General features: G+C 40.3%; 1 protein-coding gene across 1 annotated transcript in view; it reads right to left on the reverse strand.

The window, feature by feature from the left end:
* Positions 1 to 24,080, reverse strand: part of RNF125 (ring finger protein 125) — a 46,739-nt gene that overhangs the window by 17,366 nt on the left and 5,293 nt on the right. The window contains exons 2-4 of the mRNA XM_003784759.3: positions 10,600 to 10,753; positions 7,148 to 7,242; positions 3,451 to 3,541 (exon numbers count right to left, since the gene is read on the reverse strand). Of these exons, the coding sequence (XP_003784807.1) occupies positions 3,451 to 3,541; positions 7,148 to 7,242; positions 10,600 to 10,753 (340 nt within the window). The remainder of the gene's footprint in view (positions 1 to 3,450; positions 3,542 to 7,147; positions 7,243 to 10,599; positions 10,754 to 24,080) is intronic.

Genomic DNA, 24,080 nt, shown 5'->3' on the forward strand with positions numbered 1-24,080 from the left:
CCTGAGCTCAAAGAATCCACCACCCAGCCTCCTGGAGTGCTAGGATTACAGGCATGAGCCACTGCACCTGGCCTAAAGCAAAAATCCTCACTGACTCAGAACTAGCCCTGGACTCAATCATCCTTCCCCAGGGCTGTTTTAAATGTGTCCCCAGTAGGGATCCTTGACCATGTGAACCCAAGCTATGGCATGCTCCCGTCCTTTCACAACCACAGGGTACATCATCACCTCCAGTGCTCTAGATCCCTCAGAGTGACTTGTGTCTTGGGCTTCTGCTCAAAACACCTGCAGGTCTCCTATCCCAGACAACACTTCTAGACAGTCCCAGGGTATTATAAGCATTTCTAAACAATCTGCTCTCGCTTCAAGGCCATGATAACATCCTGGCCTTTGGGGTATAATTTTACCATTTTACCTCCTCAGCCCTCCTCTCTTCCCCCACTTCTACCCTTACTCCATGTGTGAGGTGAGTTCCCCTAATGTGAGCATGTATCACTTCCTCTGAGAAATCTTCTCCAGACCTGGTTTTATATAATTGATAAGATGTTGTGACCACCCTTATCACCATCACCGTCTTCTATTTATGGACAGATGACCATGTGACATCGACGCTTGACTCACCACTAGCTGTGAAAAAGCCATTATTATTATCAGCCCCATTTTACAAATGGTGAAACAGGGGCAAAGAGGAATTAATAGACTTTCTGGGAGCTGAACCTAAGCCTAACCTTTCCAAAGCCTAGAATTTAACTACTAAAGTCGGTGGGTAATAAGAAATCCTAAAGATTCATATTCATTTCATTCAAAGATTCAGGTTAGTCTGTGGGTTTCCCCTGCTTAAGCCAGCTTTCCTCAACGATCTCAATGACCTCTAAATCAGGAGGGACTTAGCTGCCTGGGCCACCTTCATCTGATGGCCAAACTGAGTGGCACATGGGCTGGACTTCTGCAGGAACAAGCATACAGGAAGACCATCGGACTGACCAGTATGGGGCTGCCCAGACTGCTGCTCAGACGCAGACCAAGATAATAAACCAGAGAGCCTGGCATTGCTCCAGCCAGAGCAGCACGCTGGGCACTAATGGTCAGGGCGCAGGCTGTGCTGATAATGCCCTTCACAGGGTTGCTAGGAGAGGAGATGACAAGAAAGCACTTAGACCTGAGTAAATGGTGGTTGTTATCATTCCATCTTAATGCTCTCTTCGAACTCCCTCTGGCTCCCAGGGACCTATCATGAAACAACTCCCCAGCCCAGTTCCTCTTACAGGACAACTCAAGCAGGAAAATCCCCTCATACATGTTCTTCCCAATACCTATCAAGCCCCTGGCTTGCTGTTCCACCTGCCACCCCCCTAGGACACTGAGATCAAAAGCAAATATCTTTGTATGGTGTGTAGTTTTTCTCTGAACAGGTGAATGCCACACAGTTCTGGAGCTAGACTACTGTGCTCAAGTTTTGACTTTGCTACGGTTCCAGCTGTGTGACCTTGTATGACTGGCTTAACCTCTTGGAGCCTCAGTTTATCATTTGTAAAATGAAGGGTAACATTCACGACCATCTCCCAGGATCGCTGTGAGGATTATCTCTGTATCTTTCTCTCTCTACCTGTCTATCTGATATACTCGTGTTTCAATCCCATCCACTTTCCAAAAGGATTTTATCCAAAGAAAGCTCTAAAACTTAAAAAAAAAAAAATCACACATACATATATATATTGTATAAAGCTAAAATAACATTCAATGCCAGGTGCAGTGGCTTCATCTGTAATCCTGGCACTCTGGATGGGTAAAATTCGAGACCACCCTGAGCAAGAGTAAGACCTCCTCCTCCCCCCAGTCTGGACAAAAAAATAGGAAAAAAAAAAAAAACTCGTGGAGTGTTTTGGAGGGTGGCTGCAGTGTCAGCTACTTGGGAGTCTGAGGCAAGAGGATCACTTCAGCCTAGACGTTTGAGGTTGCTGTGAGCTATGAAGCCATGACACTCTAGCCTGGAGCCATAGAGTGAGACTGTCTCAAAAAAAAAAAACATAAAATCAAATACGAAGTAATGCTTGAAGTATCATTTTATATTTTAAGTCAGGGTGATTTTGAAATAAATGGACTCAACTATAGCCAGGTTAAGGTGAAAGTGGTTTACTATAAGCTGGCTTAAACTACAAAATGGCTCAAACTTTTTGAAAAGCATTTTATTTCATTTATTTATTTATTTATTCATTTTGAGACAGAGTCTCACTATGTCACCCTGGGTAGAGTGCTGTGGCGTACAGGAGTCCATCACAATGCCTGGCTATTTGGGGGGTGCAGTTGTCATTGTTGTTTTCAGCCAGCCCCAGCCAGGTTCAAACTGGCCACCTCAGCATATGTGGCCGGTGTCCTACCCACTGAGCCACGGGCACTACCAGGAAAACATTTTAGAGATACATTTCAAGACCTATTTAAAAGTCTGTTCTACTGGTTCAATGCCTTAGCACAGTGGTTAAGGTTACAGCCACATACACTGAGGGTGGCAGGTTCAAACCTGGCCCAGGCCAGTTAAACAATAATAACAACTGCAACAAAAAATAGCCAGGCATTATGGCGGGCGCCTATAGTCCCAACTACTTGGGAGGCTGAGGCAAGAGAATCGCTTAAGCCCAAGAGTTTGAGGTTGCTGTGAGCTGTGACACCACAGCACCATAGCGAGGGCAACAAAGTGAAACTCTGTCTGAAAAAAAAAAAAAAAAGTCTGCACTACTGATCCCAGAAATAGCAACCTAAGGAATTTCCTCCTAGGAAAAAAATCTAATATAAGGACAAGTTTAAACGTATAAAAACATGAATTCAAATCCTAAACATGAGTAGCAGTACAAGTGTCCAAAACCAGTAGTAAAAGGAGTCAGTGAACATGAATGTCCCCACTCTGCTCTACCCTACAACTATCCAAAAATCATAAAAACCACAGTGAAAAATAGAATTTAATGCCAAGTTAAAACGAAAAAAGGCAGCATGCACAATGAATCTAGGAAATGCTGAGCAATATGTACATTAGTTACGTGAGCACAGGGATAAATGCTGATTGTGAAATAAAATAACAGATTAATGAAGATGGAATAATAACTACTTTTCAGGTGTAAGGTATTGTCATAATAACATCATTTGCATCATTTAAAAATGTTTTTACCTTGGGATATGAGCACAGTTAGGATTCTAAAATTAAACCTTAACTGATTAAGGGTACGTTTTGGATCGTTTTCGTTGATTATGCTCATGTTTACCTGTAAGAGAGCAAGTGTAATTTTATAAATGAAAGAGCGACTGCATATTAATACTTTTCAACAGCTTCAACTCAACCCTTCTGCATATTGTAAACAGTCATAGATTCAACATAAATTATTATCCTTTACAATATATCTATAAAAAAAAATCCCCAAAGTCAGACTTTCCTAAAATGCATGAAACAAAAATCCTTACCACAGGTCTCCTTTCTGATCTATGATGAGTGATACAGTGATCCAGCAAGCTGTCTTCATCCAATTCCCTCTGGCAAAACGGGCATACACACCTGGAAATTGCATACAATACAAATATTACTCAAATTGGCAACTAAGTAGTAGTCACTGAACGAGGAATAAAAAAATAGAAGGTAAGTGGGTCTAGTTTCTAGTCCTAGTTCTCTCCCTGATTTAATATTATTTTTCCTGTCCCGATAATGGTGTTGCTGCCTACATTTTTTTCCATGAGAAATGTACAAGTGCATGCTCACAGGGTCACGGTGGAGAAACGTTTACAGTGCATGTGAAGCACTTTATTCTCTTTGGGAGAGATGTGTAATCTGAGCACCCGTTAACTGAGAAATTGAGAATTCCAGCAATTCCTGGATTGCCTTTTTCTTCTAATTCTGGTAACATGTGAATTTGGTGTTATTTGTTCTCCAAATCCACTGGCATACAATTCACATTATTACTTTCAACTGAAGGATAAAACTTGGCCCACAGCTACCTTGTTAAATCTTTATGGTGGGAAAAACAGCCAGGTGCAGTGGCATGCCTGCAGTCCCAACTACTTGGGAGGCTGAGGCAGAAGGATCACTTGCACCCAGGAGTTCAAGGCTGTCATGCACTATGACTGCACCTGTGAATAGCCGCTGCACCCGACTTCAGGCAAAATGGCAAGATCTCGCCTTTAAACAAAAAAATTCTTACTTACACTAAGAATATTTGTCCCTTACATCTGTGCTGTCCTTTTTTGTCTAACTGGTACTTGGAATGTGGCTAGTCTAAATTCAGATATCCTGGTCATATAAAATACATGTTGAATTTTAAAGGCTTGGCTGGGCATGGTGGCTCATGTCTATAATCCTAGCATTTTGGGAGGCCAAGGCAGAAGGATCGCTTGAGGCCAGGAGTTCAAGACTAGCATGGGCAACACAGCAAGATTCTGTGTCTACAAAAAATATAAAAATCAGCTGAGTGTAGTGATATGTGCAGGGGGTGGGGAGGGTGTGTGCCGAGGCAGGAGGATCATTTGAACTTGGGAGTTTAAGGCTGCAGTGAGTTATGGTGATGCTACTGCACTCTAGCCTGGGCAACAGAGCAACATCTAGTCTCAAACACACACACAGAACAACAAAAAATAAAGGCTTAATGTCAGAAAAAAGAATGCAACGTATCTCAATAATTTTTATATTGATTAGATATTCAAATGATAATATTTGTGGATATTCAGTTAAATAAAATCCTATACATTAACAGTTCATTTCACCTGCTTCTTTTTTCTTTTTCTTTCTTTCTTTCTTTCTTTTTTTTTTTTTTTTTTTGAGACAATCTCACTCTGTTGCCCAGGCTACAGTGCCATGATGTCAGCCTAGCTCACAGCAACCTCAAACTCCTAGGTTCAAGTGATCCTCCTGCCTCAGCCTCCTGAGTAGCTGGGACTACAGGCATCTACCACAATGCCTGGGTAATCTTTCTACTTTTAGTAGAGATGGGGTATCACTCTTGCTCAAGCCGGTCTCAAACTCCTGAGCTCCAGCAATTCTCCCACCTTGGCCTCTCAAAGTGCTAGGATTACCACAATTGGCTCCTTTTTACTTTCTAAAAGAAATTTTTTTTTATTTATTTTATTGTTTGGGATTCATTGAGGGTACAAAGAATTAGGTTATACTGATTGCATTTGTTAGATAAAATCCCCCTTATAATTGTGTCCCACCCTCAAGAGGTGTGCCATACACCATGAGCCCCTTCCTCCTGCCCTCTCCCCACTTGCTCATTCCCCTACACCCCTCCTTGTCTTAGCTCACCTACTGCCTTCATATTAGAATACAATACATTGGAGTCTTGCTTCCCCATTCTTGTGATGCCTTACTAAGAAGAATGTATTATACCTTCATCCAGGTTAATGTAAAAGGTGTAAAGTCACCATCTTTTTAGTGGCTGAATAGTATTCCATGGTATACATATGCTACAGCTTATTAAACCATCCCAGGGTTGGTAGGTACTTACGCTGTTTCCACATTTTGATGATTGTAAATTGAGCTGTAATAAAAAGTCTAGTGCAAATGTCCTTATTATAAAAGGATATTTTTTTCTTTGGGTAGATGCCCAGTAATGGGATTACAGAATCAATGGGCTCTTTTTATTTTTTAATGTGGTTACTAGAAAAGTTTAAATTACAGGTGATCCACATTACTGTTATATTTCTATTAGATGGTACTGCCTTAAATGCTCAGGGACAATATGGAGTCTCAGATCTTTTTGCTCACTTTCCACTATACATATTACTTACTATCCCCCAGGTCTTGCATTCTGGACACACTTCATGCATGAGGGTTTTCTAAGTTTGAATCACGTAGAAAATGCTTCCAAAAAGGAAAGACTTCTATCATAATAAAGGCTAATATTAATCTATGTTGCAAGATTGATTAATCAACAACCCTCCTCATTTCTATTATTTTAATTGTTTCCTATTTAATTCTCACCAGCAGAAGTAATTAGGATTCCAATTAGCTTTCATGTATTTTTTAAATTTTCATAAAGCCTATCAATTTTGTAATCAAACCCCACGCACACTTTCTCAACCTATGTTCTATCTTTCTTTCCTATTGGTTCTTGTAGTCAGCCTAACAGGATTCCCACTCTGCTTAAAGACTATAGCTAAAAGACTCACGAAAAAGGTATTATATCATGGTATACAGATATAATAACAGGTACCTTTGCAAGGCAATTTCTTGGTGAAACGAAAGGAATGGGAAGACCATTTAGACTTTAGGTTAAGAAATGTAAGCTATATTTTGAATATAATTTATTAAAATGGGCAGAACTAACATTTTTCTTTGGGAGAGAAAAAGAAATTACAACATACTGAATACCAATACTGGGGTAAATGAATTCATAAGCAGATTTAATGGTTTCAAGGCCATTAACCTATAATGTAGGAGCACACAAATCATTTCTTTATCTTGTTGATAGAGGTAGACTCCAAATTTTATCATTGGTCACATACAGCTTATATTACCTTTGCAATCACAATAGTAATGACCTATATTTGGCGGTTTTTATTTTAAAAGAAAAAAAATATTAATGCTCAATATCCTCTATTATGTCTACCAGCCACCTCCATCCTTCCTCCAGCCCCCATAAGACTGCACAAGAAAAGCAAAGGATTCAGGGGGCCTGCCCAGTCCTGTTCTTCCCCTGTTAGACTATATACCGAGAGGCGGCTTCCTGCTTCTAAAAAGGAATAAGCAAAATGATAAGGATTGAGCTGGGAAATGAGCAGTGCTGATGGAAGAGTCAAGATTGAGATTGAGAACTGAATAATCTCAATTATGACCTACTTCAGGAGTCAATCACTCAGAAAACACAGCCAAGCAGAAATGTAACAGTTCTGCATTTTATTCTTGGATCTTCCTTAATACAAATCTGTCTGAGGACATCTCCCCCATCTCTCCAGTGCGTGTTTGGTTCCCTGAATGCAGTTTTTAAAGTAAAGCAAAATTCTTTGACAATGGTTGATATTAACACATGATTACAATACCAAGTATTAAGGGTAAGAACTGAAACATAACTACATAAACATTTTAATAATAAAATGTTAAACCTTCTAGCCCATTAATTTTTTTATAGAGAAGTTGAAATTTATTATTAAACTAAATTGTATTGAAACTAACCTTGTGGCTGTCTCCCCGAGTTCTTGTAGTGGTCCATACTTATCTATGTACTTTTGACAAGTCCTTATATGTGCCCTCATGTCACTGAGGCAAACCTATATAAGAGAATATTCAAAATAAATTCACTGTCAAAAGGGAGCTCAGTGAAGTCTTACGTAATCTGGCTTTATAACTTTCAAGTAAGGTCATATTGTGGGGTCAACTGATTCAATGAATGCATTCATGACAACAGTACCACAAAGTTAAGGCAGTATCAAGAATGATCCCATTTTCAAATTTCTCCAATACTTAGAAGACCCAAATGTTGAGTTTTTGAATTTGGTTTATCTAAAAAAAGCATATATATATATATATATATATGGTTTTTTTTTCTAAGTGAAAAGATGCATAGGAACTCAAATTTACCTTTCATGCAACTACATAAAGAGGTTTTAGGAAGAAGAAAGTGGGAAAGAAAAACAGATGAAGAAAAAGAGAGCAAGAGGATGAAAAGAAGAAAAAAAATTAGGAGGAAAAAGAAACAGAAAAGAAATACAGATAAAAAGAATAAATAGATGAAATTTCGAAAGGTCCATAGCAAGTTAAAAGAAACCCTTATGCCTTAGAGAAAGACATAAATGCCATGGTTTTGTAATATACCCAGTCGTATTACATGAATTCACAATACACAGTATACTTAATGGCTCCATTAACAGCAAACATAAAAGACAGCTCTTGCAGTCCGTTTTTATCAATGCAGAATAAGGAGCCCTTGTTCCTCCAGATATACATTCACAGATCCTAACTATGAGGGATCTGTCGCTAACATAACACATATTCTACTAAATGCTTCAGTAGAACTCTGATAAGATCTTGTGCTAAAGGAAGCTTTGTATAGCTGTGGTAAGGTGGCCGACACACTTTGCCTCATTTTGCACAAGCTACGGAAGTTAAACCTCAAAGACGAAATCTACCCCGTCAAGAAAACAGTTAAAATCGTTTAACAAAAGGCAAAATAAAAGCAAGTGGAAAAGTAAAATCAAAATGCTTGCTTGACAGATATCCATCTATTATGGAAAGATACAAAAACTAGGACTGATCTAAGTGGCTGTCTTAAACAGATGCATTTTACAACCTTTAACATCTAACTTTCCACATTAGTGTTCCCTCATCTCTTTACTACTGCTAATAAAAGTTTATTTCTCTTTGTGATTCTTTGTTCAACAAAGCATTCCTCATGAATATAAGCTGAGGACTATACAGGACAAGTAAACTGATTGATGCATGGTCTAGGCACAAAATTATCTAAAACATCGTAAGAGACAACAGAACAAACATAAACCACTGTGCCAGTTCTAATGGCCCTTATAATCTAATAAAGAAACAATGATGTGTAGACAAGTAGATAGGAAACTGATACAGGAAACTGGGATATTAAGGTCGAGCCTCAGGGAACGGAGGTCTGCCTGGACACTAAAGAACAGAGTCTAAAAGGGCTGTCCAAGGAATGGGCAGCCTTCCTGAAAGAGGGGTAACCTAGAAAGAGATAGATGTTAGAAGTATCTAAAAGAACAAATCAAAATCCTTGTGACTAATCAGAAATGGGGAGGGGTGGAAGGAAAGTAAAACAGGGAAGAAGATTTCAACCCAAGATAACTGAGAGAAAGCTCTTGTTTCTGGAAGACACCAAAGGTAAGATCCAGAACTGGATGACAGAATAATAGGATGAGTTTGATTTTGTGCATGTTGAAATTTATTTTGTAACAAACCATCTAAGTAAAAACAAGCAATAATCTATGAAGAATGTAATCGGCTATTGATTTTGAGCATCTACTATGTTCCAGACACCCTGTTAAAAGCTACCCATCAGACATATATATATATATATGTATTATTTTTACATATCTCACACGTACATCACTTACCTTCCTAATCACCCTATAACATGAACATCATCTTTTTCTTCATTTTAGAAGAGGTAAACAAAAACTCAGAATAATAACTTCCCCTAAATCATGAAGACTAAGTGAGAAAATCAGTTTTAAAACCAGGATGTCTCACTCTAAAGACCAGGTCTAAATTCTACAGTTAGGTAGCCATGATCAGAGTAAGACTTATACAAATGAAATGCATGAGAAATGCATTGAGCACTTACTAGCCATGAACAGAGCGAGTCTTATTCAAATGAAATGCATTGAGAAATGCATTGAGTACTTACTATGTGCCAATCACTTTCCAAAGTGCTGGCTACATAAGTGTCACTAAAACACAATCTTTACCTTCACAGAACTCAAATATGATGGGAATAGATGACATTATAAACAAAAATCACAGAAGCATAATTCTAAATGATGATAATTGGTATAAATCAAAAGCACAGGCTGCTAAGACAAAGTATAACAGGGCTATAATTTTGACAAATGATTAGGAAAGGCTCTCTAAGAAAATATAGATGCTTACTAAATAATCTCTCTTGATCTCTAGACTCTTGCCAGCTCATTGAACATATCCAAAACATAACTCTGTGGATTCTTCTCCAAATTTTCTCCCCATATTAGCACCTTCGCTAATGGCTCCAGGCATTTTTGACATTACTCTCATTCACCACCACATCCAATGACCAATTTCCTTCAATTCTACCTTCTAAATATACCTTGCAACAACTTCTTATTCCCTAACTAATGCTATCACCCTAATTCAGTTTCCATACCTGCTCTATCATAATAGCTACTTCACTGTTTTCGTCAGTTCCACGTTTGCTCACTCCAAACCATTCTCCAAGCATATGTTAGAGAGAAGATACCGTAAAACTATAAAAACAATCTTGGCACGCTAACGCTTATACTCTTTCTATGGCTTACTATTGTATTCAGGATAAAATCTCTAATCTTCTACATGACCTCTAAGACATTATATGATCTGACCGGGCTAGTATAGTACCAAAGGTGGAAAATTGCAATAAAGAGGAAGTGCTGGAGAGATAAATAATACAGGTGGAAAGTCCAAAATAATATAGGTGGAAACACGCCAAAGGATTTGATGACAAAATGATTTATTGGTGGGGTATCCCAGAGTAGCTGGGACATCATGCCACATGATGGGGTCACGGGAGTAACGGGAAGAAGAGAAAATGGAGGTGGTCGAGGAAAGCATTTGTTTAAAACATTAGGTGATGACAGTTCAGGGGACTTTTGCAGCCAATATACATGAAATCAGAAAAAAGGAAGTGGGGAGGCTGAGATAAAACACTTCAGAAAAATTCGGTAGGATGCAGTCAAGCGCAGAGGGGAAATGATCATTTTCTTTCTTTCTTTTTTTTTTTTTTTTGCAGTTTTTGGCCGGGGCTGGGTTTGAACCCGCCACCTTCAGCATATGGGGCTGGTGCCCACTCCTTTGAACCACAGGCGCCACCCGAAATGATCATTTTCTGAAGGACTACGCCAGTAACCATGAACATGGGCGGGGTCACATACCATGGTGTCACACTCAGCGCAGTTCTGGTACTCTGATTTCATTCTTTTGGCTACATCCGTTGCTGGAACTCCTTCTGAAGGAAGATACGCCCGGCAATATGGACAGGTCCACTTATTATTCTTTAGACTGGTGGCAATGCAGGAACGGCAGAATCTACCCCAAACAAACAAAGAATATGAGTACATCACTTGTCTTGAAAGGGATCAAGGAGCCACCATTATATGTGTGCTTGTGTAAGTTGTGGTTTAATGACAGAGTACAGGATGAGCCGTGCTACCAAATTATAGGTCTGCTTGCATCCCACACTTCCTGATAACTGCTCACCTTCGCAGTAAGACTTCGTGGGGATCACACATCTCACCACATGTGCTTGCAGGCATTTAAACAAAAGTTAGAATATAAAGCAGGTGAAACAGTGTTCCTGCAAACCAAGTTAAAACTGTAACTCAAAGGATACCTATTGTTCTTCCTTTTCCTTCTATTTTACCTCAAGTTTCTGGGGAAAATAGGTTTTTGCTCTGTAGGGATTTTATGTCAAAGAAAATAGGGCAATGCCTGTAGCACAGTGGTACCGGGCTGGAGGGTTCAAACCCAGCCCGGGCTGCTAAACAACAATAACAATTGCAACAAAAAAATAGCTAGGTGTTATGGAGGGCATCTGTAGTCCCAGCTACTTGGGAGGCTGAGGCAGGAGAATCGCTTAAGCCCAAGAATTGGAGGTTGCTGTGAGCTGTGATGCCATGCTACTTTACCCAGGGTGACAACTTGAGACTCTGTCTCAAAAAAAAAAAAGAATAAGAAGAAAATAGCAGCAAATCCAAACAGTAAAAATACATTGGGTGCAATGGCTCTTGCCTGTAATCCTAGCACTCTGGGAGGCCAGGCAGGTGGACTGCTTGAGCTCAGAAGTTTGAAACCAGCCTGAACAAGAGCAAGAACCCATCTCTAAAAGAAATAGCTGGGCATTGTGACTGGCACCTATAGTTTCAGCTACTCAGGAGGCTGAGGCAAGAGGATTGCTTGAACCCAAGAGTTGGAGGTTGTTGTGAGCAATGACAATAGCCACTCTACTGAAAGCAACAAAGTGAGACTTTGTCTCAAAAATAAATAAAAAGGTGATCCTCATAAAATGCTAATATAATCAACCAAATTCACAGAAAATCTCAACCTATTTATGGAAGCTATTGAAGGCTACGAGTATGCAGAAGCAAAAATGAACATTTAGATTAGGTTATATACATTAGCACAACCTCATACCTCTTAAACTACTCAGTATGTGATATCAAGTTGGGAGTATTAATACATGTCGAAAGTTAGGCTTTTTAAAATTTAAGAATACCGTATACACTGAGAAGTTCATATACTATAGGCATGTTAGTTCAATGAAATCTCACAAACTGAACATACCCATATAACCAGTACCCATAAGAATAACCAGAGCATGGCCAGCCCCAGAACCTCCCCTCCTATTTCCTTCCAGCCATAATTCTAAGCCCTGCAAGGTAATCACTAATTTTTTAACTGGATGTGAAGGAGCTCAGGAAATTTCAGCTCAAAATATGACTCTGTGGTCTAAAGTGTATTTTGAATTAAAGGCCCTTAGAGAATAACAGGCCCTAGGAAGCAGCCTTCCCTCTATCTATATAACCAGATGGACTCATCAAAAGAACAATTGACTTCCCTTCTCTTCTCTCTTATCTCACCATATTGCAGGAAAGAAAATCAAGAATGAAACTAGAGCTGGGCCAAATCATTTTAAGCATAATATCTGTCTGTCAAGGTTAATTTAATTTGCAAAAAGAATCACTTACAACTCAGTCTGTTTCCCCACCCATTCATCCTCCCTAGGAGCTATTTATTGCCCCTAAATATTAAATAGAATGACCTCAGCTCTCTCTCTCTCCTCAAAAGGAGAGTATAAAAATATCTGGATCCCATTGTGATATTGGGTAATCTTCCTGCGATTTTCCCCGTGCCTGTGGCAAATAAACCTCCTCTTAATCTCCCTTAATTATGAGTTGATCTTTCAGTGACTTTCAGGGGAAATAGGCAGTTTCTCCTCTCACCCTCACAATGTATTTTAATATATAAACCATTATAATGTACTTAACATATGTTGTATAAGGCTACAGACTTCTAGCAACAGAGATTAGTTTTGCCTGTTTTTTTACTTCTATAAATGGAATCATCTGGTATATATTCTTTGCGTTTGCCTTCATTTATTCTCTTTATGGTCAAGAGATTTGCATAGTGCTGTACCCAGGTGAGACTGTCCATTCTAACTCTGTGAAGGCTATTGTGTGAACACATCAAAATTTATTTACCATTCTATTGTGAATGGACATTTGGGAAGCATCTACACGCTTTCTGATGCTAAGCTTTAGTAATGGACAAGCCAGCTATTTTCCAAAGCATTCTTGTTCTTTTTTCCCCCTTTAACTCCCAAGTGTACTAGTCATTACTGATAGTTAGCGGTATTCTCTTCTGTGTCTGTTATCAAATTGTTACACGCACACCAAGGATGCCCAGCTTTGCACAGTGCTTGGGACATCCACTCAGTGTTTATGTCCATCCAGCATCCATACCTCTTTTTTCTTGCAACATCATCCTGCTCTTGCCCTGCAGGAACCACACCTCTTATGTTACTTGCAATCTTGCTGGGACCTCAGTTAAGGTGCCCACCATGCCCTGCTGAAGGTGTAAGGACTAGGTACAGGCCAGGCCAAGTAGACACCTTCTGGAAGCTGCATACTGAACAGAGTGACACAGTAACTGATTCAGCAGCAACTAGAAGGGACTGGCCTGCTCCTTGCTTCCTTCTGGCTGTTTTTCTTATTATTCGGTAACTTTTTTATTTTAGTGTAATTTCGAACTTGATACACCGATTCCTTACAAACATCCTTAACACTTCCACATACCTTTATTCATTTAACATTAACCACCCTCTAAGTAAGAGCATGATTTTCATTTATAAATAAGGAAACTGAGTCACACTGCATGTGAATTACTCCTACACGGTCACACTTAAAGAAAGTGCCTGAACTGGGTTGGTCTTAAACTGGGGTTTTCTGACCCCAAGTTCTTTAATTTCTCATTCCATCACCACAGCTATTCCAGCTGCAAAGAGCAATACTTTAAGAATCAAGAAACGGCTCGGCGCCTGTGGCTCAAGTGGCTAAGGCACCAGCCACATACACCTAAGGTGGCGGGTTCGAATCCCCAGCCCAGGCCCGCCAAACAACAATGATGGGTGCAACCAAAAAATGGCCAGGCGTTGTGGCGGGCGCCTGTGGTCCCAGCTACTTGGGAGGCTGAGGCAGGAGACTCGTTTGAGCCCAGGAGTTGGAGGTTGCTGTGAGCGTGATGCCATGGCACTCTACCCAGGGGGATAGCTTGAGGCTCCGTCTCAAAAAAAAAAAAAGAATCGAGAAACAAAACAAAATGTGGCAGGTTGTCAATAACAATACCGAATGATGAAGATCACATAAACGTACACAGAACAAGCGGTGCCCGGGCTTACAAAAGAGATAAGTTCTGTAGGTTTGTTCTTAAGTTGAATTTGTTTGTAAGTTGGAACAGGTACATTACCTATCACCTGTAACAGCCTCTGTTCTTAAGCGTGAATCCTACACCAGTCAGGTGTTTATCACTGGGGACTTCCTGTACAAAACCATCAGAATCTTGGACTCTGTCTCCCTCTTGCACAGTCCCCGGCACACAGGGGCTACTCAGGAAACGGTCAGTAAATTGAAATAACAAAACGAGTTATGACGAATGGCCCAAAGGAGAATTTTCTTGGCAGGGCCTAAAGCTCTTATCAAGAAATAAGAGTGTGCTGCCTGTCTCTGTCTGACTAGAACTTAAAGGATGCAAACGGACATGAGCCTAAGGAGATAAGATCTTCCCCGCAACACACCCCAAGATGGTTGAGAATAATGAATCATGAAAGGAGAGACCCGACTGAGGAGAATCTACGTAAAAGATAAAACTGGACGTCAATTGCAGTTTTTTCAAAAGCTGATTCAGGGGCTGGGTGCAGTGACTCACGCCTATAATCCCAGCACTCTGGGAGGCCAAGGTGGGTGGATTGCTTGAGCTCAGGAGTTTGAGACCAGCTTGAGCAAGAGCGAGAATCCAACTCTACTAACACCAGAAAAAACTAGCTGGGTGTTGTGGTGGGCATCAGTAGTCCCAGCTATTTCAAAGCTGACGCAAGAGGATCTCTTGAGCCAAAGAGTTAGAGGTTGCTGTGAGCTATGGTGCCACCGCATTCTACCCAGGGTGCTAGACTGTTGTTGACTGTCTCAATAACAAAACACTGACTCAATGTTTTCAAAATTTAATTTTATGGCTTTCTATGAAAAGCTAGTCTCCTGCATCTCTGGAATCCCATTCCCATGTGGCCCCACAGGCAGGTGCCCCTTCTTGGGGGGGCTACTTGCTCTCACATTCATTTATATCACTTGCCTCACCCTAGCTTGAGTTCACAGCTCCTGAAAGAAATCAATCAGGAACTAGAATCAGGCGTCCTCAAACTATAGCTCACGGGCCATATGTGGCCTGCCAACGACATTTATCTGGCTGGCCGGGTGTTTTTGCCGCCGCTGCCTGTCCTGCTTAGCAGCCAACTCGTCCTGGGGCCTGCAGTCTGGCCCTCCAACAGTCTGAGGGACAGTGAATTGGCACCCTGTTTAAAAAGTTTGAGGACCCCTGAATGATTCAAAGAACTCTGACACCAGATGGAAACAAAATTACCTACTCCCATTTGTTATTTTATTAACCCTTTCTGTTCCCCCTAAATTAAGTGATTAGCAGTAAAATCCTCACAAGGAAGAGGCAAAGTATTGGAGGAAAACAGAAACAGACAACTGAAGACACTGGGTACAATACGTACCCAATCTCATCAGGTAAAACTGAATACTGAGTAGATTTAAAAAGGACCAAGATGAGTTAGGTAGTCCTTGGGGTACAGGGCTAGGATAGCAAAGTAAGTATCCACGGCAGGATGCCGGGCTCCACACCTGTGATCTCAGCACTTAGGGAGGCCTCTAGGGAGAGGCCAGGAGTTGGGAGACCAGCCTGGGCAACTTAGCAGGACCTCATCTCTAGAAAAACTTGAAAAATTAGCCAGATGTTGTGGTTCATACCTGTAGTCCCAGCTTGGGAGGCTGAGGAGGGAGGACTGCTTGAGCCCAGAAATTCAAGTTTACAGTTGTAATCAAGGTCAAACTCATACCACAAAGCACTGGCTGCAAGATAGTCAATAAGTTAAGTGACAAGGTCTCAGGGCAGGGAAATTGACTTTTATTTGGAGATTCAGCAAACCTAGAACATGGCAGACTAAAGAACCACCTTAAGTTAGTAAGAACTCTGGGCTGTTTTATAAATTAGTGGAAGGGGAAGGGGGTGGTTAAGTGGCAAAAGGTAACCAAAGACCACAGCCATCTGGGCATCAGTAAGGGTCTGAGGAGGTTGTAAAACGTGGTCAGTAAACTTTGGAGGATGAAGATCTGGACATTCCTAAAAAAGTTAACCTAGCATTATTACTTGTGTATATACTTTTCTTATCTCCCTGCGATGTTAGATACAGAAAAGGCACGATTGTCACCTTTCTTCTAGCCTATCTGCAGAGCTACATACAAGTTTTTAACCTAAAGGATATTACAAGAGTGTCAGAAGCAAAATGGAGCTAATAACGTTAAGTCTCCCTGCCACACTGTTACACAGTGAGCCGTGATTCTGCCACTGCACTCCAGCTTGGGCGACAGAGTAAAGCTCCATCTCTTAAAAAAAAAAAAAAAAAGAAAAAGCCAAACTTCTCATGAATGCTCCAACCCTCCCCCCCACACACACACCTGCCCCCTCACTCACTTCCAGCCAAATTAACTTTCTCATTTCCTACCTTCCTCTAAACCAAGGCTGCACAAAATGAGGTCCCACTTAGTAACAGTTCATGTCTAAGTGAGTACAGAAACGAAGAAAAGTATTTAGAAATGCATATGCTAATCTGATAAAAAGAATAATTTTATGTAGGCAGAATCTAATAACAATATATTTTTATTCACCACTTCACTAATGAGGAGAATAATTTTTAATGAGGGTTTATATTTCATATATATCTCTGGTATTTCAAAATTCCATTTTTCTGTAATACATTTTTTATTTTACAAAATTATCAGTCCATGACGGGCTGGAAGTTTTAAAAAAAACTTACCGGTCTTTACAAGATAATGTGAGAGCATTGATCTAAATATCCTAAAATTTGCAACTCTCTGGCATACTTCCTACCCCAGCAGATTTCTTCGCCTTACTTTGTTTAACCTTTAACATCCATCACGATGTAACACACTACACACTTAACATTTGTATCTCGTTTATGGTCCATGTTCCCCATAAAAACACAAGCTCCAAAAGGGTGAGGGTGAGGGTCTATGTGCTTAGCACAGAGCACGGTTGCTGGATCAACAGACCGATGCACTCCACACAATAGCAGACGTAGCCAAACAACCAACTACAAACAAGTGATAATGATGAAGCAAAATGAACAGTGACTTTTAACTTACAGAAAATCGTGTGGGCTTAGAGCCCATAGCTCAGTGGTTAGGGCGCCAGCCACATACACCCAGGCTGGTGGGTTCAAACCCGGCTGGGCCTGCTAAACAACAATGACAACAACAATAAAATAGCCGGGTGTTGTGGTGGGCACCTGGAGTCCTGGCCACTTGGCAGGCTAAGGCAAGAGAATCACTTGAGCTCAAGAGTTTGAGATTGCTGTGAGCTGTGACGCCACACACGGCGCTCTACCAAGGGCAATACAGTAAGACTGTGTCTCAAGAAAAAAAAAAAAGAAAACTGTGTGGATTCCTACATTCCTACATTCCTACAGGTGGGTGCATTACTGCCTGACAATCAGGTTTCTTAATACAATTCTAAGGGTCTGCTGCAAAGCCTGATAATAATCTAATTTTTGGTTTACAAAAGCAGATTTTAATAACAATTAAAAATGTGTGCCGTAGATGTGCTGTTTAGCCGTGTGTGTCGACTTAGCTAGGTTACATGACTCAGCTATTTAACCAAATAGTTCTGTGGCTGTTGCTGTGCAGGTATTTTGTTGATGTGGTAACATCTAAATCAAGTTCGCTGTAAAAGATTCCTCTTGATAAATCAATTTCTTAAAATCTCAGCTCTCTCTATGAAACACACACACACATCTCACTGGTTGTTTCTCTGGAGAACCCTCATGAAAGATAACATAAATAGATGATAAATATCTATAGTAAATAATAGGATAATAAGTTTTAATCTTAGATTAGAAAAGAAGTCTTTGGGGTTGTACATATCCAATAAGAATGAAAGCACTGATGTGTATTTCTGGGCCAGTTTAAAACGTATTAGGAAGACTCTCAGACTCTACGTAGAGAACCATCAAAATGGAACGTTTTAATCCATTTACTTGAAAGCACTTCAAAATGATCCGAAACAGAGTATCATTTAAAGAAAAAATTAGGTTATACCTTCCTGGATGTTGCTTATACCAGGAAGGTAAAAATACATAAATAAATAAATAGGCATAGTCTGCCTTGGAACAGTTGTATCCACGTCATTTCAGTAGAGACCTGGTTCTTGCAAACTTATCGCGTGCTCCTTGAGTGCTTAGCTCTCACAGGCAGAATGCTCTCTTAGAACCTCTAGCTCTGAACTCTTTCCCCAAACCAACTCTTCTAGAGCCACTGGGATATTTCCATTGGGATATGAAGGAGCTTAGGGAATTTCACCCCAGAATCTGACCTCTTGGTATAAAGAGTATTCTGAAATAAAGGCCCTTAGAGATCAACAGGCATTAGAAGGGGCCTCTGTCTCCACAATGACCAGAGGGATGCACCAGGAAGATCATTGGTCTTTCCTTCCCCTCCCAGTTGTCTGGAGGACTGCAGGAAAGGAGATCAAGAATGCCATTAGACCCAATCCATTTTAAATATAATGGGCGTCTCAGATTCATTACCCATATTCCTCATCTCTTCCCTCCCCTTTAAAGTGAGGAGATTTCAGCTTCTGGGACCCAGTGGGATATTGAGCAATGAGTCTGTGAGCCTCCCTGTGTGTCCACTAAATAAATTTTTAAGCCATTTTTCTTATTAATCTGCTTTATTATGACTTGATCTTACAGAGAACCTTAACACTATCATATCCAATCTATCATTGGATTTAATGATATTTTTTATTTTTTGAGGCGGAGTCTCATTGTGTTGTCTGGACTAGAGTGCAGTGGTGTTATCATACCTCGCTACAACCTCAAACTCCTGGGCTCAAGTAGTTCAGACTCCAGGTCACCACAAAGGGTAACTTTTCTAGTTTTTATAGAGATGAGGGTCATGCTCTTGCTCAAGCTGGTCTCGAACTCCTGGACCTCAAGTGATTCTCCACCCTCCCCTTCCCAGAGTGCTAGGATTATAGACATGAGCCACAGTACCTGCCTGACTATTTATTTTAAATGTAAATTTGATTCCTTTTTAGTTCTATTCATACAGCACTAACTTACATGACCCCATTTCCCCAGCTCTCTCGTAATAGAACTTAAAGGAAAGGTAAGGAACCAGTGCCCCCAATATGCTTTTATAACTGATAAAGCAATATGAATAAAGCCCATTTAAAACTTTAAAACATTAAAATGAAATTTCTGAAAGTCCACCAAAGGAAAAAGAACTAAGCTAAAGGTAAAGCCATGCAGGACATCTTGGAAAAGTCATAGACCAACCTTTTGTAGCCCAGTTTTCTTCCAAAAGAAACAAGGAGAAAGGAATTAATTTGTTCATAGGGTTTTGTTGTTTGCTGAAGGAAACAGAAACCGTGTGTCCAGCCTTTACTATGGGCTACTTTTAATTTCTAGTACTTGTAAAAAGCCCATTACTTACCCCATCTACAAATGGAGAAACTAACTCCACAAAAGGCAGTTAAGGACCTTTATTTCAAAATACTCTTTATACCAAGAGGTCATATTTTGGGGTGAAATTCCCTAAGCTCCTTCATATCCCGATGGAAATATCCCAGTGGCTCTAGAAGAGTTGATTTGGGGAAGCCAAAAATACTTCACCCCCAAATATACTACTTCGTTGTATTTTAGATGTCAGTGGAGAGGGCCTGCAAACAGGAAAAGCCCTGAAGAACTGCCTTTTGTGGAAGAGATTTGCAGCTGTAGAGAAATGGTACATTCGTGGAATCAACAGCCCAACTTTCTCTGAGGTGCCTCCCGAGCCAGATCTAGAAAAGATTGAGTCTTTGACACCTTTGAAGGTCTTACAAAGAAACCTACCACAGGCTACCGCCTATCCTGAGAGCTGCTACCTGTCAGGTTCCAAAGCAACACAACACTATCTGCCCCATGTGCAAAGACAGTGTGGCAGTGCCCCACAACACTGCCTTTCTCCCCCCTATAACCTGTCCTGTAATGCTCCTGTAAACCCCTGTGTCTGTAACCTCAAGATGGTCTACAATAGCATCAAGCATCTGGCCCTTCCTTTGAGTTTTCATACTTTGTATGAATCCTGTGCCCCCATGCATGCTATAAGTTTGAATGTCTTTTTTTCCTGTTAACCTGTCTGTTATCAGATTGTTTTGTAGATTCCAATTATCAAAACTTCAGGGGAAAAATTTAAACTTCCCTACAGTTTTGGCGCTGTGAGCAGGACAGCAAATCACTCTGTCCCAGAACCTGTGGATGGGATCCTGGGATAACTGATGACAAGTTGGCAAAGAGCAGTGAGAATTAATTTTTTTACCAAGTCTATTCTCCCAGATCTCTGCCTTACAGCACTCAGTCAAATTAGGCTGCTAAGAGCCTCTTTTGACTTTGTCCCTTCCTAAATATGGATTGAGGGGCCGGGGAGTATCTGTGAACTAGCTCTTTAGTTGGTTTGAATTGCTTTTGAAATGAATAAATTGGCTACATTTAATAGAAGAAAACTTTCTAGAGATCTCACATCTAAGGTGGCTATCCTCTTGGTACCTGTGAGAAGATGCACCAGGAACATAGCCTTAGAAACTCTCTTGGCAAGATTTTTAAAACAAAGTTAAAATCTTTTATATGCTCAAATTGCCTGATTTGGACTCCCTGTGAAATTTGCAAAAAATAAAACAAAAAACAAATAAACACAATCCACCCTTTGGGGTGACCATTTGTTTTGCGACCCTCTCTTTTGTTTTCTTTTGTCTTAAAAAAGAGAGAATACGGCTGCACAGAAATATGAGTTGTATTTGCTGCTTGGGAAACTTTCCTTTTTGGAATAGTTGGGATAGCTTCTGGAATACCTGGGACTACAGGTACCTGCCGTAACACTCAGTTAATTATTCTATTTTTAGTAGACACAGGGTCTTGCTCTTACCTAAGCTCAAGTAAGGTGTGATCCTCCCACATGTCTCCTAAGGTGCTGGACTACAGGTGTGAGCCACTGGGCCCTGCCCAGTTTTTGCCTTTATTAAAATGTATATACATTTTTTTTGACACCCTCTGTGTGTATATATAGGGTGGCCATAAAATCTGTATGCAATTTTAAATTGCACGCTATTTAAAACTGCACATGAACTTTATGGACATGCTGTATATGTTGCATATATATATATATGTAGAAATTTTTTTTGATCTCATTCTGTTTCACTGGCTAGAATGCAATGGCATCACCATAGCTCACTGCAGCCATCAACTCCTGGGCACAAGTGATCTTCCTTTCTCTGTCCCCCAAGTGGCTAGGACTATAGGCCACCAACACACTAGGGTAATTTTTCCTATTTTTGGTAAAGATGGGGTCGGTCAGGCTGATTGCAAACTCCAGAGTTCAAGTGATTCTCCTGTCTCAGCCTCCCGAGATATGGGACTACAGGCGTGCACCACCAGGCCCAGCTAATTTTTGTTTTATACATTTTTTTTTTGTTTTGGTAGAGATGGGTGTCTCACTATGCTGACCAGACTGGTCTCAAAATCTCAGTCTCAAATAATCCTTCCACCTTAGCCTCCCAAAGTGCTGAGATTATATATATGAGCCACTATGCACAGCCTGCTGCTTATATATTTAAAATAATTTTTAAAAAAAGACTTCTAGGGCAAAAAGTCCACTTAATCAAAAACCAATATTCTTCTCTGCCCTCTTTAAATCGGGTTGCTTCCATGGAAACTTCTTAGTCAACTCTTTTTTCCTTTGAATTTTTAAAAACCTCAATTGCCTTTGGAAATGCCTAAAATCTCCTCAAATTTGCTTTTCTAAGATTTGTTGTCCCATTTCCTTCCATTTCTGCACCTCCTCCTTTTGCCATCTCCAAAACTACACAAAATGTTCTAGAGAGGATTTTTAGTGACTCTGAGACCTCTTTTTTTTTTTTCCTTTCTGAGCATTTCTATTGCACAAACCCCAAGACCTCTTGAAGAATACACATATACTAACCACTCTTTTTGAGGGTCCCCTGTCTTTTTCACTGAGCCCCAGAAGTCATGGGGAGGTTTCCTGCAAGTCTAAAGCTCTGGTCTCTTACATTAAACTTCCTAATCTTCTTGGCTTTTGGATACAGGCATCTGTGTGTTTTATTGTTTCTGCTATGTATGTATGTGTCTATATGTGTGTTTGCATATGGTCTGCATGGTACCAAATTGATTTATAAATGAATGAGCATTCATAAATTAAATAACTATAGCTCAAATACATTTCAACTTCACATGAATTTATTATTTTTAAAATTTTCTTTTGTGAGGCAGAGTCTCACTCTGCATCATTATAGCTCACTGCAACCTCAAACTCCTGACCTCAAAGAAACCTCCTGTTTTTGACTTCCTCAAGTGCTAGGATTATGGATATGAGCTACTGTGCCCAGCCCAAGTTCATATGACTTTATCAATCTTTGGTAAATAAAGCTACTTTCAAATGATTGGTAAAGTAAAATAAAAATGGCTTTAAAGTTTAATTTAGACATTTTTGCTTGGCTCTGTTGGTCAGAAGATTCATACAATCTCTGCTAGATGTTTTAAAAAGTTATAAAGCTTGATCTATGAGCTAGTCTTTGAGGGCTAGCTGCTGGAGTCCTCCAAAGCCTTGCACATAGCTTACTGTGAGCTTATGTCTTTGGATTCTGGGGTCTAGACAGGAGGCCATGGTGATATTGGGGAACAGATATGTGTCCATTGCACCTGGGACACCACCTGCGGGACAAAACCAAGCCTACCATGGCCCAATCTTACCTGGCCCAGCTCTATCTCCTGGCCATGCTGAGAAGGGTCAGATCTTCTAGACAGCATCTTTATAACTCTGTCCTCTGTCCTGGACTCTGTGCCAGGTTTATCAATCCAGGGCTCAGGTGGGCCCTGTTCTCCTTCATAGCTGCCTTGGGTGTCACATGGGTACTCAAGGCCCGGGATAACTGGGGGAGACACTGAGGAGGGTACTTGTGTCCAATATCTGAAAGGCCTTAGTCAAGATAAAACTAACTAATGCAGGGTTATCTTGGCTTTGCTTTTTGAAGAGAAAATAAATAAATAAATAACGATTTTTTTTTCCATGAGCAATTCAAATATAATTGTTAAAAATAGATTAGGAAATTATAATTTCCTAATAATAAAAGTTTTAAATGAACTTTAAAATAATTATCATGTTTTATACTGTGTTTACTTAAAGTTTTTCAAATTCCTTTGGTAACTACAACCTTAGAGTTTTGCTCAGTTAAATTAAATCACATATATTCACTGAATATCTAAGTCATCTGCAAATAAGCTATAACCCTAAAACATTAATGACTACATATAGCTTTAAGCTTATATAATTTTGGCTTCTTATTTCAGAGAAACAAAAGATATTTTGGTTCACTAGTGAACACAGTAGAACCTCTGTAAGTTGATCACTCAAGAGACTGTAACAAACTGGTCAACATACAGAGGCAGCAAACATAAGGAACTAGATCTACTGTATCGATACATACATGTGATGCATGTCCAGTCTCTGAAAATTAGATCAACTTAAGGTGGTAGTCAATGTAGGGAGGTGGTTAATTATTGAGGTTATACTGTATGTCCTCTTCCACATTAAAAATTGTTCTATAAAGATGCCTATGTTGGTGGGGTACAGTGGTTCACACCTGCAATCCCAGCACTCTGGGAGGCTAAGGCATGTGGATAGCTTGAGCTCAGGAGTTGGAGACCAGCCTGAGCAAGAGCTAGATTCTGTCTCTACTAAAAAAAAATAGAAAAACTAGCTGGGCATCATGGCAGGTGGGTGCCTTTAGTCCCAACTACTTCAAAGGCTGAGGCAAGAGGATTGCTAGAGCCCAAGAGTTTGAGGTTGCTGTGAGCCATGATGCCATGGCATTCTACCAGCGCGATAGGATGAGACTCTTCTCAAAAAAAGAAAAAATTGGCTCGGCGCCTGTGGCTCAAGTGGCTAAGGTGCCAGCCACATACACCTAAGGTGGCAGGTTCGAATCCCCAGCCCAGGCCTGCCAAACAACA

Source organism: Otolemur garnettii, unplaced genomic scaffold (assembly GCF_000181295.1).
Source record: "Otolemur garnettii isolate 467f Iridium unplaced genomic scaffold, OtoGar3 scaffold00012, whole genome shotgun sequence".
Lineage (NCBI taxonomy): Eukaryota > Metazoa > Chordata > Mammalia > Primates > Galagidae > Otolemur > Otolemur garnettii.